The following is a 17764-nucleotide window of genomic DNA, read 5'->3' as shown; positions in this document are numbered from 1 at the left end:
ATAATAATGTATGTCTTGCTACAGAATTACTGAGCTGTTTGATTTAGAGATCCTGCACCAAACTCTGCTGGGGTGTTAGTGACAAAGATTCTCCCTGACCAAACTTGATTCAGGCTCCTCTGAGTCCTCTTTCTGGCTAGTCTTTGACCTTGAGCTCTGTCCTTGGCCCATTTAGTCTAGTTTTAGCAAGAATCCTGCTAAGTCAGTTTAGTAAAAATCGCCCACCATTGATATCTGATCAAGTTCTTTATTCTCTGCCCTCAATATCTGACCACTCTGGCCTTCCTTCAGCCAAAATCCTGTGAAATCAGTTTAGCAAAGAATTACCTCTTAACAATTTTCCATCCACTGACCTCCACTCTGCTCTTTGGCTATAAATCTCTACTTGTCTTTGTTATATTCAGAGTCAAGCTGATTTCTCTCCCTTCCTACAAAATCCCATTGTAGTTGTCCCCCGTAAATAAAGTCTGCTTTATTATTCTTTAACAAGTGTTATGAATAATTTCTTTAACAATGTTTATATGATATCTTTTATAAAATATAAAGAATTTTGAATAGTAAAACACATCTGCCCCCAAGAGTTTTGGATAAGGAATTGTAGAACGCCCACACCCAATTCTGCCCCATTTTTTTAAAAAAACACCTTGAAGACTTCTGTGAACCACAGATCATCAATTAGCAATTTCAATTTTACAGAACATCAAGTTGGAGATAAGAGCTACACTTCATACTCTCTAGAAGATTTCTTAAATTTAAGCTCTCTCTTAAAATTACTTTAAGTGATCTGTACCATCTTATGAAATGAGTCATCAAACTTTAAAATAATATCTTAAAATTCTTACATAGACTTCTGCTTTTAGGAAGATGAGGTAGGCCTACTTTTCCTGATTCCTCCCACTAAATACAGCTAAAGACTCTGAATAGTATAAGTAAAAAAAACCTTAAGGCAGATAAACTATTAATATTATAAACTGAATATTATAAGTAAAAATAAAAACATAAGAAGACAGATAAACTATGCACCTCAGAACCTGAGGAACAACACTGTGGTGAGTTCTCAGTGTCTTCTTTTTGCCTCATATACTTCAGACTTGGAGATGAATAAATTAGTGACTGTAAACACCAACAAGCACAGATATAAAAAGGCCCCATAAGAGCCTATTCTCTCTAGCCAAATGACCAGTAAAGAGGTAGCCTAGCAAGACAGAAAACTTTTAGACAATACTCCCATCACCCATCACATAAAAAACAAAACAAAACAAAACTATGGTCCCACTCCCACCCACGGCAAAGCCAAGTAGGGAGCCTAGACATCTACCCTTGCAAAGTTGTAATGAGGCACACCAACATTCCCACCAGGATGGTGTTAGAGAAGTCCAAATAGGGAATAGAAATTTTCATTACTTCTGGCTGGTAATCAGTCTACTCCTGAACCATTAAGATGTCTGTTGAGACCCCATAGGTAACCTGAACTTTTACTCTCACTTGGCAGTAAAAAGGTTCCCTTATCCCTCTCCACAGAGGCAGTGTCCGAAGAACCCTAGTGTAGAGTCAGGATTTTCAACTCTGCCCAGAGCCACCAAAGCCATCCCCAGCACATCATCAGTAGAGACTATGTGGAGGAGCTGGAATTCCATCTGCATATGGCAGTAACAAGGAGATCCCCTTTCTGCTGGGTGACTATAAGAGTTGAGTATCTCTACCTGGCAGTAAGAAGCAGGCACCCACCCTTTTCTCTGGCAAAGCAGTGTTAGAGAAAGCCAAGTAAAACAGAAGATTTTAATGAGATACCGAGTCTCATAACATAATATGAAAGTTTCTGGGTTTCAATAGAAAGTCACTCATCATCCCAAGTACCAGGAAGATCTCCAACTGAATACAAAAAAAAAGAAACCATAAATGCCAACACTAAGATGACAGAAGTGTTAGAATTATTTGACAAAGTATTTAAAACAGCCATGATAAAAATGCTTCAATGAGCAAATATGAATACACTTGAAGCAAAAATGAAAAAAAGAAAACTGCAAAGCTTCACTAAATATAGTCTCAGAAAAAAAAAATACAAAGAAAAAAGAAAAGCTATAAAGAGGAAGTAAGTAGAAATTTTATTTTAAACTATAATTACTAGAATAAAAACTCAATGAATAAGATCAACATCAGAATGGGGTAAACAGGGAAAGAATCAGTGAACTTGAAAATAGAACAATAGACATTCATCAACTTGAACAACTGAAAGTAAATAGACTGCAAAATGAACAAACCAAACCCAAACCCCAGAGCCTCAGGGACCTATGAGACTATAATGAAAGATTTAACATTCATGCCACTGGAATACCAGAAGGAATGAAGACAGAGGGAGTCTTTAAAAGTACTTGAAGATATAATGGTTGAAAACTTCTCAAATTTGGCAAAAGACATAAACCTGCAGATTAAAGAAGCTGACTAAATCCAAAGGTGGAAAAGCTCAAAGGAGTCTACACTAAGACAGATAACAGTCAAATTCTGAAAATTAAAGACAAAAAGCAAATCTTGAAGGCAGTGAGAAAAAAGTGATACTTTACCTGTAGAGGATAAACAATTTGAATATCAGAGTGTTTCTCATCAAGAAAAAAGAATTTTAAAAAAATGAGGATAGTTTAAGGGTCCTCTGGGACAACTGTACCAACATTCACATCATAGCGGTATTAGAAGGAGAAAAGAGAGCTCAAAGAATTGAAAAATTATTTGAAGAAATAATGATGAAAAATATCTCTGACCTGGTGAAGGAAATAGACATATAAGGCCAGGAAGAACAGAGAGTCCCAAACAAAATGAACCTTAACAGGCCCACACCAAGACACATCATAATGAAAATGCCAAAGATTAAAAACAAAGAAAGAATCTTAAAAGCAAAAAGAAAAAGCAATTAGTTATCTACAAAGGAGTTCCCAAAAGACTGTCAGCTGATTTCTCAGCAGAAACTTTGCAGGCCAGAAGGGACTGGCACAAAATATTCAAAGTGATAAAAGACAAGGACCTATAACCAAGGCTACTCTACCCATCAAAGCTGTCATTTAGAATAGCTTTTCTGAGCAGAGTAGTCCTGGTTTTAGAACGTCCCAGACAAGAAAAAGCTAAAGGAGTTCATCATGAACAAACCAGCATTACAAGAAATGTTAAAGAGACAAGAAGAAGGAGAAAGAAGGAGGAGGAGGAGGAGAAAAAGTAGGGGGGGAAAGGCCAAAAATATGAATAACAAAATGGCAATAACTACATATCTATCAACAATTACTTTAAATGTAAATAGATTTAATGTTCCAATCAAAAGACATAGAGTGGTGAATGGATAAGAAAATAAGACCCTTATATACATTGCCTACAAGAGAGTCACTTCAGATAGAAAGGTAGAGAGGTAGAATATATTTCATGAAAATGGAAACAAAAACAAAGAACTGGAGTAGCAATATTTATATAAGACAAAATAGACTTTATTTATTTTGACATTATGTGTTTTCTTCTTCTTTTTTTTCTTTCAAAATAAACTTTCAAATAAAGGTTATAGCAAGAGACAAAGAAGGTCCCAGTAATCCCACTTCTGGGCATTTATCTGAAGAAATACAAAACACTAATTTGAAAAGACATGCACCCATATGTTCATTGCAGCATTATTTACAATAGCCAAGATATGGAAGTAATCTGTGTCCATCAATAGACAAATAGATACAGAAGAAGTTGTACATATACACAATGGAATATTACTTAGCCATAAAAAAGAATGAAATCTTGTCATCTGCAATAACATGGATGGACCTAGAGAGCATTATACTAAATAAGTCAGAGAGAGAAAGACAAATACCGTATGATTTCATTTAAATCTAAAAAATAAAATAAACACAAAACAGAAACAATCTCATAGATACAGAGAATATTTTGATGGTTGCCAGATGGGAGGGGCTTGGGGAAATGGGGGAAAGAGGAAAAGTAATTAAGAAGTACAAAGTAGTAGTTATAAAAGTCATGAAGATGTAAAGGAATATAGTCAATAATATTGTAATCCCTATGTACGGTGTCAGATAGTGTCAGATGTAACACCTACATATGGGTACTAGATTTATTGGGGTGATCACTTTGTAAATTATATAAATGTCTAATTACTATATTGTACACCTGAAACTAATATTTTATGTCAACAGTAATTGAAAAATTAAAAAATTATTATAAAGAAATAAAAGGAATCTTTGAACATCAGGAAAAAAGAAAGAACATGGTAAGCAAAAATGTAGATAAATACGATAGGCTTTCTTCCTCTCTTTCAGTGTTCAAATTATGTTTGATGATTGAAGCCAAAATTATAACATTATAACATTGTCATATATGGTTATAGATATACCTAGAGGAAATATTCAATATAATAATAATATAATAAAAATCGTATGATGGAGATAAAAGGATATAAAGATAGGTAAGAATTCTTAAACTGGTAAAGTGATGATATTGGTGGACTCGAATAAATTTTGTATATATAACATAATATATAGAGCAACCACTTAAAATATTATACAAAGAAATACACTCAAAAACACAAGACAAAATTAAAATGGAATTCTAAAAAATGTTCAAGTAACCCACAGGAGGATAGGAAAAAGGGAAAAAAGACATAAACAGAGAATAAGAACAAATTTAAAAATGATAGATTTAAAACCAAATATATCAAATATAAATGATTTAAATACACCAATTAAAAGACAGAGTAGATGAAAAACATTATCTAACCATATGCTTCACTTCATATATCTACATATATATATATTTCACTCCAAATATGTATACATACATATATTTATATTCAAGTTGAAAATAAAAAAAGAGAAAAGATATATCGTGAAAATATTAATCAAAGCAAAGCAGGAGTGGCTAAATTAATATCAGATAAAATAGACTTCAGAGCATAGAAAATCACTAGAGACAAAGTAAAACCTTGTATAATGATAAGTGTCAAGATGCCATGACAATCCTATATGTGTATACATAAAACGACAGCTGCAAAATATGTAAAGCATAAACTAGTAAAAATAAAAAGAAAAATAGACAAATCCATAATAATATCTGGAGATGTCAACCCCCATCTCTCAACATTCGATAGAACGACTATACAGAAAATCAGTAAGAATATAGAAGACCCGAACAGCACCATCAACCAACAGAACTAGTTGATAATAATAGAACACTTCACCCAAAATAGCAGAATACACATACTTTGCAAGAAATCTCTCAAAAACTTCTAAATTAATAAATGAGGTCATAAGATATGAGATAAAAATCTAAAAAGCAATCGTCTTTTTATATACAAATGGTCCTTGATTTACAGTGGGATACATGAACTCATCATAAGTTGAAAATATTTTAAATTAAAAATGCATTTAACACTACACTGTAGAGTATCATTTTTCTATCCTCATGATCATGTGGCTGACTGGAAGATGTGGCTCACTGCCACCACTCAGCATCATGAGAGAATATTGTACTGCATATTGCTAGCCTGGGAAAATATCAAAATCCAAAATTTGAAGTACAGTTTCTACTGCATGTATATTGCTTTTGCACCATGGTAAAGTCAAAAAATTGTAAGTTAATCAGGGACCATCTGTAGTAGCGTGAGCACGTGGCACTGAGATTAAAAAATAAAATAGCATTTTAAATCGCTCAAAAAATGGAAATATTTAGATATAAATCTAACAAAACATTAACATGAATTGTATGTTGAAACTACACAATGCTGACAGAGAAATCAAAGCTCTAATAAATATATACTGTGTTCACACAACATAATAAAGATGCCAATTCTCCACAAATTGATATAAAGGTTTAACACAATTAAACCTATCAAAATTCCAACAAGATTTTTTTGTTGTTGGAAATATGAAAATTATTCTAAATATGAAAATTATTCTAAAATATGGAAAGATAAAGGAAGAAGAATAGCTAAAACAATGTTAAAAAAGAATAAAGGGGGAGGAACTAGTATACCTGATTTCAGGACTCAATAGCTACTGTAATCAAGACTGTAGTATTGGTGGAGAGATAGACATACAGATCAATAGAACATAATAGATAATCCAGAAATAGATCCACAGAAATAGGCCCAAATGATTTTTGACAAAGATCAAAAGCAATTCAATGGAAGAGCAATAGTCTTTTCAACAAACGGAGCTAGAAAAGTTAGACAGTCATAGGAGAAAAAAAAAAAAAACCTTGACCTAAGCCTTAAAACCTCACAAAAAAATTAAAACCAAATGGACCATGGACTTAAATGTAAATGTAAAATTATAAAACTATTATAAAACACAGGAGAAAATCTTTGGGACCTAAAGCTAGACAAAATTCTTAGACCTAATACCGAAACAAGATCCATAAAAGGAAAAATTGACAAATTGGACATTGACAAAGTTAAAAACTGTTGTCCCAAAAAGATCCTGTTAAGAGAATGAAAAGACAAGCTACATATTGGGAGAAAATATTTGCAAACCATATATCTGACACAGAACTAGTATGTAGAGTATATAAAGAATTCTCAAAATTCAACAGTACAAAAGCAAACAATCCTGTTCAAACATAGGCAAAAGCCATGGAGCTATTTTACCAAAGATATACAGTTGACAAATAAACAATTGAAAAGACGTGCTTGTTAAATGAAACTACTCTATGCTATCTCATACCAGGTACACACAGATATACACACACAAACTCCAGATGGTTAGAGACCTAAAAGGTTTATATCTTCTCCTTTATAACCTCCACAATGTCACTAAATTGCCTATTTTGTGATTTGAAAAAGTGTCTAATATATCCCTTAGTTATTTATTTCATGTTAATGAGAAAAATAGTATCATATATAAAAGATAAATACAAACCAGCATCTCCTTCAACCTCCTTTTTCTTTACCCGCTTAATCCTCTTCTTTAGAACTTTCATGAGGAAGTTGGCAAATTTATTGTTTTCTCCAAGGGCTGTTTGGAAACCAGCATAAAGCGCCTTTTCTTGTTCCTGGAGCTTATTGATTTCATTCTTTTTCTCTTCCATTTCTTTAAGAGTTTCATTTATTTTCCACTAAATGAACAACAACAAAAACAAATGATAAAATATTTCTGATAAACTGGGTTCAGAGAATAATGCATATCACAATGTTAAGGGTACAGTTCTATACACATTTTTTAAAATTTCTTCATAGAAGTTTATATTTCTGATATTTACAGAGCAATCATATATTTGGTTAAATTTTATAGTTCTTTTGTAAAAAAAAGAAAAAAAGAAAAAAATCCAAATAGTTAAGTTCAGAATCAAATAAGATCAGTTTTTAAATGTTTAGATTCCTTGAAAAATCTAAATTAATTAAATTGAAATTTTTACTGATATGTGAACGTCAACTAATATTTCTGTGTGTATGGTCTGAAAAATAAAAGTTTTTTTCATAACTATATATGATAACTAAAATGAGAAGCTACACTGCATCTTAGGAAAGCTGATATATCTAAAAATGGATATCTCCATTCAGTATGTAAGATCTATTTAGAATCTTTCTTCCTTTAAGACAAAGGTGATATAATTTACCTCTTTAAATTTAATATACATATATAAGAAATAAAGAAACTTTATTATCTATAATATTTAATTATATATTACTCTGAAAATAGCTATCATATTTAAGAAACTCACCAAATTTTTTTCCAGTTATATTCATAAGGATGGCATATAATCAAAACTCAATTGTATATGGTAGCTAGTGACAACAAAAATATAAACTTTTGAAGTCCACAGATAAACTATAAGGCTCACTTTTGAAAATTTTATTCTACCTTACAGAATACACCAAATTCACTAAAAAATCTGACTTACTTTTCTCTAACCAAGGATACCAAAAACAGAGAGCAAGCAGGAATAATGGGGAAAGAAGAAAGGAGAGAAGACAAGAAAGGGTTGAAGACTAGAATAAGGGAGGAAATTTAGTTGAGAAAAACAAAGAAGAACCAAGTTCCCTCCATAACTAAGGGCACAGCCAGCTAGCATTCTCCTGCCTGTTCATACTTGCATGTCCTGTTCTTCTTTGTCTAATGAATTAACACGCTCTTGAAGTATGTTCTCCTGTTTTTCAAAATTCTTGAGGAGAAGGATTTCTTGAAATAATGTGACATGGTGCAGGTCAGATAATTTCATCTGAGTATCTAGTTTCAGTTTCTGATGTCTCAGGAGATGGAGTTCTGCATCAAAAGTGATAGTCAGTTCTTTGATCTGAAGTGAAAAAAGATTTGAGGATATATTAGAAAAACAGGTAAAGATATTCTTTAAACTATCTAATACTACTAATTGGTTTGGGTAAAAGCATTTTCTCATTACCCCCTTACTATGGGTGAATTACATGGGTGTGTGTCATTGTATCTAGTCATATAAATCAATTCATCAATGGTCTTAAATTTACAGAAATGAACTTATTTGTCAAGTGGTAGGAACTTTGTAACTACAGTCCTTCCAGCTATTTCTTCACCATTGATAAAGTCATTGATCAAAAATTCCCTTCTTGTCAACAAGGTAAAGAGACAACCATCTGAATGAAAAAATATATTTGCAATGCCTCTGATAAAGGCCTAATATCCAAAATATAAAAAGAACTCACATAACTCAATAACAACAACAACAACAACAAAAAACGATCCAATTAAAAATAGGCAAAGGACCTAAACAGACACTTCTCCCAAGAAGACATACAAAAGACCAATAAACATATGAAAAGATGCTCATCATCACTAGCTATTAGGGAAATGCAAATCAAAACCACAATGAGATACCATCTCACACCTGTTAGAATAGCAATAATCAACAGGACAAGTAATAAGTGTTAGAGAGGATACAGAGAAAAAGGAACCCTCATATACTGCTGGTGGAACTGCAAATTGGTACAGCCACTATGGAAAACAGTATGGAGCTTCCTCAAAAAACTAAGAATTGATCTACCATGTGATCCAGGAATCCCTCTACTGAGTGTTTACCCCAAAGACTTGAAAACTCATATCCCAAAAGATATTTGCATACTGATGTTCATAGCAGCATTATTCATGGTGGCCAGGACATGGAAGCAACCAAAGTGTCCTACAATAGATGATTGGCTAAAGAAGCTGTGGTACGATGGAATATTATTCAGCCATTAGAAGAGATGAAATATTGCCATTTGTGACAACATGGATGGACCTTGAGATAATCATGCTAAGTGAAATAAGCCAGACAGAAAAGGTTGAAAATCACATGATATCACTTATATGTAGGATATAAAGCGAAAAGTAACAAACAAACAGGACAAACAGAGACTCATGGACATGGACAATAGACTAGTGGTTACCAGAGGGTAGGAGAGAGAGAGGGGAGGTAGACGGGGTAAAGGAGGTGAAATACGTGATGACAGAAAGAAATCTAACTATGGGAGGTGAATACACAATGCAATATATATATGCCTTACTGTTAAATTGTACACCTTAAACTTACTGGATTTTGTTAAGCAATGTCACCATTAAAGAGAGAGAGAAGGAAGGAAGGAAGGAAGGAAGGAAGGAAGGAAGGAAGGAAGGAAGGAAGGAAGGAAGGAAGAATGCTCTTCTTGCTGTACTGAACGGTATAAGTCAAAGACTGTGAGCTCTTTGATCATAGTGTTTATATCTATCTCCATTATATCCCTACAGTATCTCTACATTGCTTTTCATACGATAAACACCAAAAAATTATTTCCCTCAACTTATTTTGAAAATTTTCAAATCTACAGAACAGCATTTTTAAATAGATAAATATAATCATAGACCCACAGAAATCTGTTTAATCTTATTTTACAAATGAAGAAATTAAGGCTATAGGTGATTTTCCTGAGATCGAAGCTAATTCATCACAGAGCTAAGAACCTAAGTATCCCAAGTCCTGGTCTACACCTTATTCCACTGCCATCCTAACAATTTTAAATCCTCGGTTTTGCTCTGATTTTGGCACAGCTTCTCCCCTACCCCATCCCAAAGGAAATGAAGAAATCAAGAGAAAGCCCCAAGGGCTAATTCTCTTGAGGAAACTAATACAACAGGAAGAAGCAAACCATTTCATGTCTTTCATTAGGCTGTACATGATGAAGAGCCCCAACTGTCAAAAGCTTATAATGAGTGAGGGCCCAAACTGGGGCTGAAGAAGAAGAAGAGGTCTTTGGGTTTGGGGCAGTGAAACTGTCAAAGAATTTCAGCTAGCTTTAAAAATAAATGAAGGAAAAGGAAAAATTAAACTGCATGTAAAGCTATAGACAAAGTGGGCTCCCCTTTAATGCTTGTTCAACAAATCTGAATTATTTTTAAATTTCTGTGGAGTCAGGACTATACTTTTTAGCACAATATCATCCTGAGACTGTACCACACAGGTGTCCAAGTTTGTAAGGGTTATGCTTGTTTCATTCTCTCTTACCCTAGACAGCCTGTAAGTTGTATGAGAATAGAGAACATGTCCAGCTTGAGTACTGTTGCATTCCTACTAGCTAGCTAGCACTTTCCCTGCTCATAGAATGTCCAATAAATATTTTTTAATTAATAAAATAAATAAATTAGTCAATTAAATCAAAACTTTTTACTAAATATTTACTATATGTCTGGCATTGTACTGGACATTGAGGGAGAGGGGGAGAATCAGAAGAAGTTTATGTGGCCCTTCCCTCAAGAACTATATAACCTAATTTGCAAGACAAAACTAATACACATAAAACAGCAAGTGCAAACCATGATAGGCTGATTGTAGGTACAATTGGAGTTTAGAAAAAGGAGTCTATGTAATGTAGACAGAAGATTCTAGAGAGGGTTTGGAACTGGGCTAAGTTTGGAATGATGACAATTTTGGAGGGAAGTCATTGCAGGTAGAAGGAAATAGCAAAGGAAAAGGCAGAGCTATGAAATTCATAATTGAGGGGGTAGAGGGGAGAAGCAGAAGAGTGAGAAGATAGGCCTGGATGAAGTAGAGATAACGGGTAAAGAATATGGTTGGGAAGCTATAGGGGATGCTTCATAGGGTGGAGCCGAAAAGGACAGAGTGAGGAAAAGGACTCTGTACAATTGGCGGTGAGGAGCTATTTATCCAGGGAAGATCCTTTTCCCTCCATATTTAGAGCACCTCCTGCACAACTGGCCCCAGGCTCTTTCTGATTTTCCTAGATGTAAAAATAATAGTTGTTTTTCTAGCTCCAAACAATTATGACGCCAGTCATCACCATGAACATCCCACTAATGGAGCAAATCACATATTAAAAGCAGAGGGTGGTCTACTTTATCTGGAAGGTTTATAATTGTTCCATCTATCATCTGAAAGCTGCTCCACCACTTTCCTCTTACCATGATTTTAGTTAACATGGGTTTGTCCATAATGCTTAGTCAGCTTTCCAAACAGAAAAAAATCGAAAAAATTCCAAAGTCCTGGGCAGAGCACAATGATTTTCAGAAGACCACTGATAGGTAGGAAGCTAAGCCATTAGTGAGTTGTAGGCCGGTCAGGTTTTGGGGAAGGTTAACGTAGAGAAATTTAAAACAAATTAAAAAGAAACTAGAGCTACTTCCCTGCTCCACTCTCTTTCAGCTTTAAATAGGCACAGTCTCACCCCTTACCCTGTTGGTCAAATACTGTTGCATGTATATGTTTTTAATTTCATCCCTCCTCATAATCTCCAATTCCACATCACTTGGATCTGCTTTTTCAAATTCCATTAACTTTGTATTATCTAGACCGAATGATGATGCCTTTGACGATCTAGACACTGAATCTCGTGTGGTCAAATCCCCATCCTTTCCAGAAGAGAGTCTGAGAAATCCTCCGCTTTGGCCTATAGACGCTGCCTGTTCCATTTGAGGGGTCTTTTCACTCTTTCTTTCCGTGTTCTGATGCTTAAAAGTTAGGAGAGTTTGTTCATCATAGTGAAATCTCTTTTCAGGAACTTCTTCCGGGTGTATCTGAGGAATTTGAGGAATGGGGATGTGCTTGGATATGTGAAGAGTTGACTGAATGTTCTTCAGCTCTTGTACCAGGCACTGTATTTCCTCAATGACAGCCACTTTAAGGTCTCTGAGAGAGACGATGCACTTGTTCATATTCATTTTCTTCGTATGGGTCTGATAAAAAAGAACCGAAAAGAAGCAAAATGACAACCACTTCATAATTATGATTTGCTGCTCTCCCATGACTGGTATGCCTAACAAAAATTCAAGATAAAAATTTATTTGATCATTCTTGTTCACTACTGAATTACTCTTCTCTATAGCTTTTAGGCTTTTCCCCATTTATCCTCTCCAAAAGAAGTAAACACTCTTGATGTGGCCTCTCATATCTCTCTGCTGGCTTGTAGGGCTGAGTTCCCCTGTCCTCCCCTCCCAAAACTCAGTGAAAGTCCTTCCTGAAGGCTTGTACTCAACCAAGTCCCAGGGAGGGGAAGTGACCTTCTTTGGTCAGGAACAGACAAGTAACTGCCCTTTCCTGATGGAAACTCAAATCTCATTGGCTTAGACTCACTTAGGGTTGCCCAACTGGGGCCAAATTATAATTTAGCCTTTTTCATTCTGTTTTTTGGGCACATTATTGCTGTTACTCCTTGTGCAGGCAAGGTTATAATCCTGAATTTCAGTATCATGTCACACCAAGAGATTCCAGGACTCTTCCTTGGTTTCTTCTCCATTTATCTAAGCTCCATGCTCTGTGTCCCTTGTCTCCAGCCAGAGGTGCCATACGGGCCCATGTCTCCCTCACTACCGCCCTTCTTCCTTGTCTGTGTTTCCTAAATGCCCTTACCAGAGCCTATGGATCCATGCAACCCTGCTCCTGTGTGCCATTAGGCAGCTAGATGCATAGAGAGCTATTAAGAGTTACTTTGCATAAATATACTAATTAAAATAATAAAATGTCAAAAGGCACTTTTCCAAGCAGTCTTAACAAAACTTAAACCTGTATATTTACTACTTATGAAGCAAAAATACTGTAATAAAATAGAAGTAATGCTTTATGTACTCAAGAACAAACCGTTAAAACATTAAGGTTTAAACACAAAATCCAGTACTTGGGTAAATGGGGGACCAATTCTGAAGCATCTAGAGGATTGAGAATCAAGCTTAAAAGAACAAGCCCAAACCAGTCAAATGGCTTTAAGGCCTGCCTTCTAAAGGAGCCCTCTTTACACACCAACCCTTTCTATTTTTCCAAATACTACACATACCTAAACACTGGCCATGGGGAGAAGGAATGTATCATACACTATTTTTAAAATCCTTGATACTTTTCAATGATTTCTAATTTAACTACAACAAGAAATGACCACTTATAGAATTTGACCATTGCATTAACCCTATGAGGTAGACTAGACCTGTCTTATTATTGTTAATTGGTACTAATACCCTTTTTACAAACAGTATAACTGAGGCTTAGAGAGATTCACACCAAATCTACAGCTACACATGGATCAATTCCCTCTGAAAACTAGTTGAACAGCTCCTTCACATCAAAGGCTAAAAGGGCCACATCAAGATGGGTGGTAGAAGTAGAAATGAGAGAACTGAGGCCTAGATAAACATGAGGAACTTTTCCAGTTCTATATTTCTATGACTAGATATCCTAATGCAGGGGTCCCCAACCCCCAGGCCATGGACTGGTACCGGTTTGTGGCCTGTTAGGAACCGGGCCACACAGCAGGAATTGAGTGACAGGCGAGCGAGCAAAGCTTCATCTGTATTTGCAGCCATTCCCCAGCACTAGCATCACTGCCTCAGCTCCACTTCATATCATCAGGCGTTAGATTCTCATAAGAGCACCAGTCCCTGGTGCCAAAAAGGTTAGGGACTGCTGTTCTACTGGACCAGATAGCAAATGAGTGGTTTTAGCAGAATTCAATTAAAAATTGAGGTGCCTCTCATTGTCTTACAAGCTGTGAGTAAGTACCATAGAGTCTAGGTGCCCCAGTTCCTCTTCCTTCTTGGCAGCATTTATTCTCATGTGCTCAGGTATCTTATAGTCAGGGGCTGTCTTCAGGTTGAAGTCTCCCATATACATCTGAGCCTCTTTGATGGCTTGAACATCTTTGGGATCTTCATAGTCATCAGCAGGTTTACTCTTGTACCTATGAGAAAAATAGATAACCCAGCCCAAATATAACAATAAACTCTAATTTGTCTACTTTCCTATAGGTATGTAATCAAATGTAATTATGAAACAAAAGTGTAATTCTTAGTCTATAATGTTACTTTTGTCTAGGTCCAAACATTTTTTAAAGTTGACTATTTTTAAAGAATACCAAGAAAAATAATAAGTAAATAAATAAATACATTCACCAGACAGTACTGAAATAATCTGAATCATTCCTTGGCTTTGGTTCATTTCAAAGCAATTTACATTAACATTGTTATTTATTCCCACAATAGAAATTAAGCTTTGGGGATGGGGTGGGGGGTTTTATTCACTAGAAAGTTAATTGCATTATTTATAGCATAAGTGTTTGTCACAAAATTTGTCATAACATTTCCCAAAGTATTATCTAATTAAAATGATAGCATGAACATATGTGTTTGCCTTTCCCTTTCTCCCCAAATTCCAGGGAAATGATAGTGTAGAGGTACTAAAGGTAATAAGTCATTAGAAAAGCTGAGAATGAAATAGAAAGCCATGAGTAAGTCAGTGATAGTGATACACTTCTAGAAAATAGAAGATAAAATTATATTAATGGATAAACCAAACCAGAGGAAACTGTAGCCCAGAATAATCCCAGGAGAAGTCTATAAAAAGATAAAGATGGTCTTCTTGGTAGAGTTCCTAGAAGGCTCCAAGCACAGAGTGGGGCAAGTATGGAACAGGGAATGGAATGCTAGACATTACTTGGCAAAATAAATTAAAAGGTTTAAAAGGAATGCCTGAACCAGTTGGGCTCTTCCAACTTTCGCATTTCCACACATAGAAAGTAGTAGCAAACTTTATATCTAGACTAAAACTGAAAAACTAATCTCTACAGAACTATCTTTACAGATACCGACCTATCAGCTTGAGAAGTACTAAGGCATCTGGGGTGTAGTCTGGCATCCCATTGTAGGGATCTTCATTGGGAGACCCAAATCTACCTAATTCTTTAAAGTGAACTCTGTCAATCAACATGAATATGTATACACATCTTGCAGTCAGCCCTTTAAGAAAACAAACATATACTATAGCAGAGGAAATGCATGGTATCTAATGCATTAATTGACAATACTAAATTTGTAAAATGACACTAAAAGGAAGGATTAATATTTTTTAAAATAACAGAAAAGAAAGAGAAAGAGAGAGAGCAAGAGCATATACTTCTGGCCATGTTAGAGAAAGAAGGCCCATAATTATCCTCATGCTAGAAGTAACTAGGAAACAACAAAAATATATGAAACAACTACGTTCAAATATTGATAGGCAGCATTCCAAGATCAGGAACAAGACAAGGATGCTCAATCTCCCCACTTCTATTCAACACAATGGAAGTCCTAGCCAGAGAAGTCAGGAAAGAAAAAGGAATAAAAGACATCCATATTGGAAAAAAAGAAGTAAAATTGTCATTATTTGCAGATGACATATTATATATAGAAAATCTTAAAGACTAATATACTGTTAGAATTAATAAACAAACTCAGTAAAGTTGGATACAAAATCTATATACGAAAATCAGTTGTGTTCTTATAAATAATAACAAACTATCGGAAAGAGAAATTAAGAAAAATAATCCTATTTATAAATAAATCAAAAAGAATAAAATACCTAGGAATAAATTTAACTTAAGGAAGTAAAAACCCCATACTAAAAACTTTTAAGACACTGAAATTGAAGACAAGAAAACTGAAGAAGACATAAATAAATGGAAAGATAGTCTGTGCTCAGGCACTGGAAGAATTAACAATGCTAAAATGTGCATACTACCCAAAGCCATTTACAGATGGAATGCAATCCCTCTCAAAATTCCCATGACATTTACCACAGAAATAGAAAAAACAATCCTAAAAATTGTGTGGAGCCAAAAAAGACCCTATATAGCCAAAGCAATCTTGATAAAGAAGAATAAAGCTAAAGGCATCATGCTTCCTGATTTCAAATTAATTACAAAGTTATAGTAATCAAAGCAGTATGATATTGGCATAAGAAGAAACACATAGATCAGTGGAGCAGTCCAGAAATAAACCTACACATATATGGACAATTAATTTATATAAATCCAAAGATGTTATGAATATAAAATGTAAAAAAAACAGTCTCTTCAATAAAAGGTGCACAAAAATCAACTCTAAATCAATTAAAGACTTGAATGTAAAACCTGAAACCATAAAACTACTATAGAAAACACCCAAGGTAAGCTTCTTGACATTGGTCTTGGTGATGATTTTTTTGATTTAACACCAAAAGCATATGCAAGATAAGCAAAAATAAACAAGTGGGACTACATCTAACTAAAAAGCCTTCACACAGAAAAGAATAAGCAAAATGAAAAAGTAACCTACTGAATGGCAGAAAATATTTATCTAATAAGGGGTTAATATCCAAAAGATGAAAGTCATATAACTTAATAGCAAAAAAAAAAAAAAAAATCTGAGTAAAAAATGGACAGAGGAAGATCTTAATAGACATTTTTCCAATGAAGACATACAGATGGCCAACAGGTATATGAAAAGGAGTTCAACATCACTAATCATCTGAAAAATGCAAATTAAAACCACAATGAAATTTCACCTCACACTTGTTAGAATGGCTATTACCAAAAAGACAAGAGATAAATGTCAGCAAGGATGTGGGGAAAAGGGAACTCTTGTGCATTCTTGATGAAAATGTAAATTGGTGCAGCCGCTATGGAAAACAGTATGGTGGTTCCCCAAAAATTAAAAATAGAACTACCATATGGTCCAGCCACCTACTCCTGGGTATTTATCCCAAAAAAGTAAAAACACTAACTCAAAAAGATATATGCACCCCCATGTCCACTGTAGCTTTATTTACAATACCCAAGATATGGAAACAACCTAAATGTCCATCAATGGATGAATGGATAAATATGTGGTATACACACACACACACACACACCCCAAAATATTATTCAGAGATAAAAAGAACGTAATCTTGCCATTTGCAGCAACATGAATGGACCTTGAGCACAGTATACTAAGTGAAACAAGTCAGAGAAAGAAAGACAAATTCCATATGATTGCATTTACATGTGGACTATTAAGAAAAAAAGAAAAAGCTCATAGATACAGAGAACAGATTGTTGGTTGCCAGGAGTAGGGGGTGGAGGGTGGGTGAAATGGATAAAGGGAGTCAAAAGGTACAAACCACTAATGTAAAAAATAAGTCACGGGGCTGTAATGTATAGCATGATGACTGTAATAATGTTGTATTGCATATTCGTAAATTGCTAAGAGAATACATCTGAAAAGTTCTCATCACAAGAAAAAGTTCTTATAACTATGGTGATGGACATTAACTAGACTTATCTTGGTTATCATTTACAATATATACAAATATCAAATCATTATATTGTACAATTTAAACTAATATAATGTTGTATGTCAATTATACCTCATACAGTTCATACAGTTTTTTTTAAATGGGGAAAAAAAATCAATGAAACTAAGAGCTGTTTTTTTTTTTTGAAAAGATAACCAAAATTGACAAAGCTTTAGCTAGACTCACCGAGAAAGAGAACTCAAATAAAATCAGAAATCCAAAAGGAGACATTATAACTGAC

At 34.5% G+C, this 17764-nt stretch overlaps 1 protein-coding gene across 1 annotated transcript in view; it reads right to left on the bottom strand.

Annotated features, from left to right (window-relative positions):
* Positions 1 to 17764, bottom strand: part of CFAP44 (cilia and flagella associated protein 44) — a 122986-nt gene that overhangs the window by 19036 nt on the left and 86186 nt on the right. Inside the window, exons 25-28 of the mRNA XM_011355452.2 lie at positions 13957 to 14134; positions 11643 to 12143; positions 8062 to 8265; positions 6891 to 7086 (exon numbers count right to left, since the gene is read on the bottom strand). Of these exons, the coding sequence (XP_011353754.1) occupies positions 6891 to 7086; positions 8062 to 8265; positions 11643 to 12143; positions 13957 to 14134 (1079 nt within the window). The remainder of the gene's footprint in view (positions 1 to 6890; positions 7087 to 8061; positions 8266 to 11642; positions 12144 to 13956; positions 14135 to 17764) is intronic.

The sequence above is a fragment of the Pteropus vampyrus genome, unplaced genomic scaffold, assembly GCF_000151845.1.
Source record: "Pteropus vampyrus isolate Shadow unplaced genomic scaffold, Pvam_2.0 Scaffold1, whole genome shotgun sequence".
Classification (NCBI taxonomy): Eukaryota; Metazoa; Chordata; class Mammalia; order Chiroptera; family Pteropodidae; genus Pteropus; species Pteropus vampyrus.
This window is presented reverse-complemented; position numbering and strand designations above follow the sequence as displayed.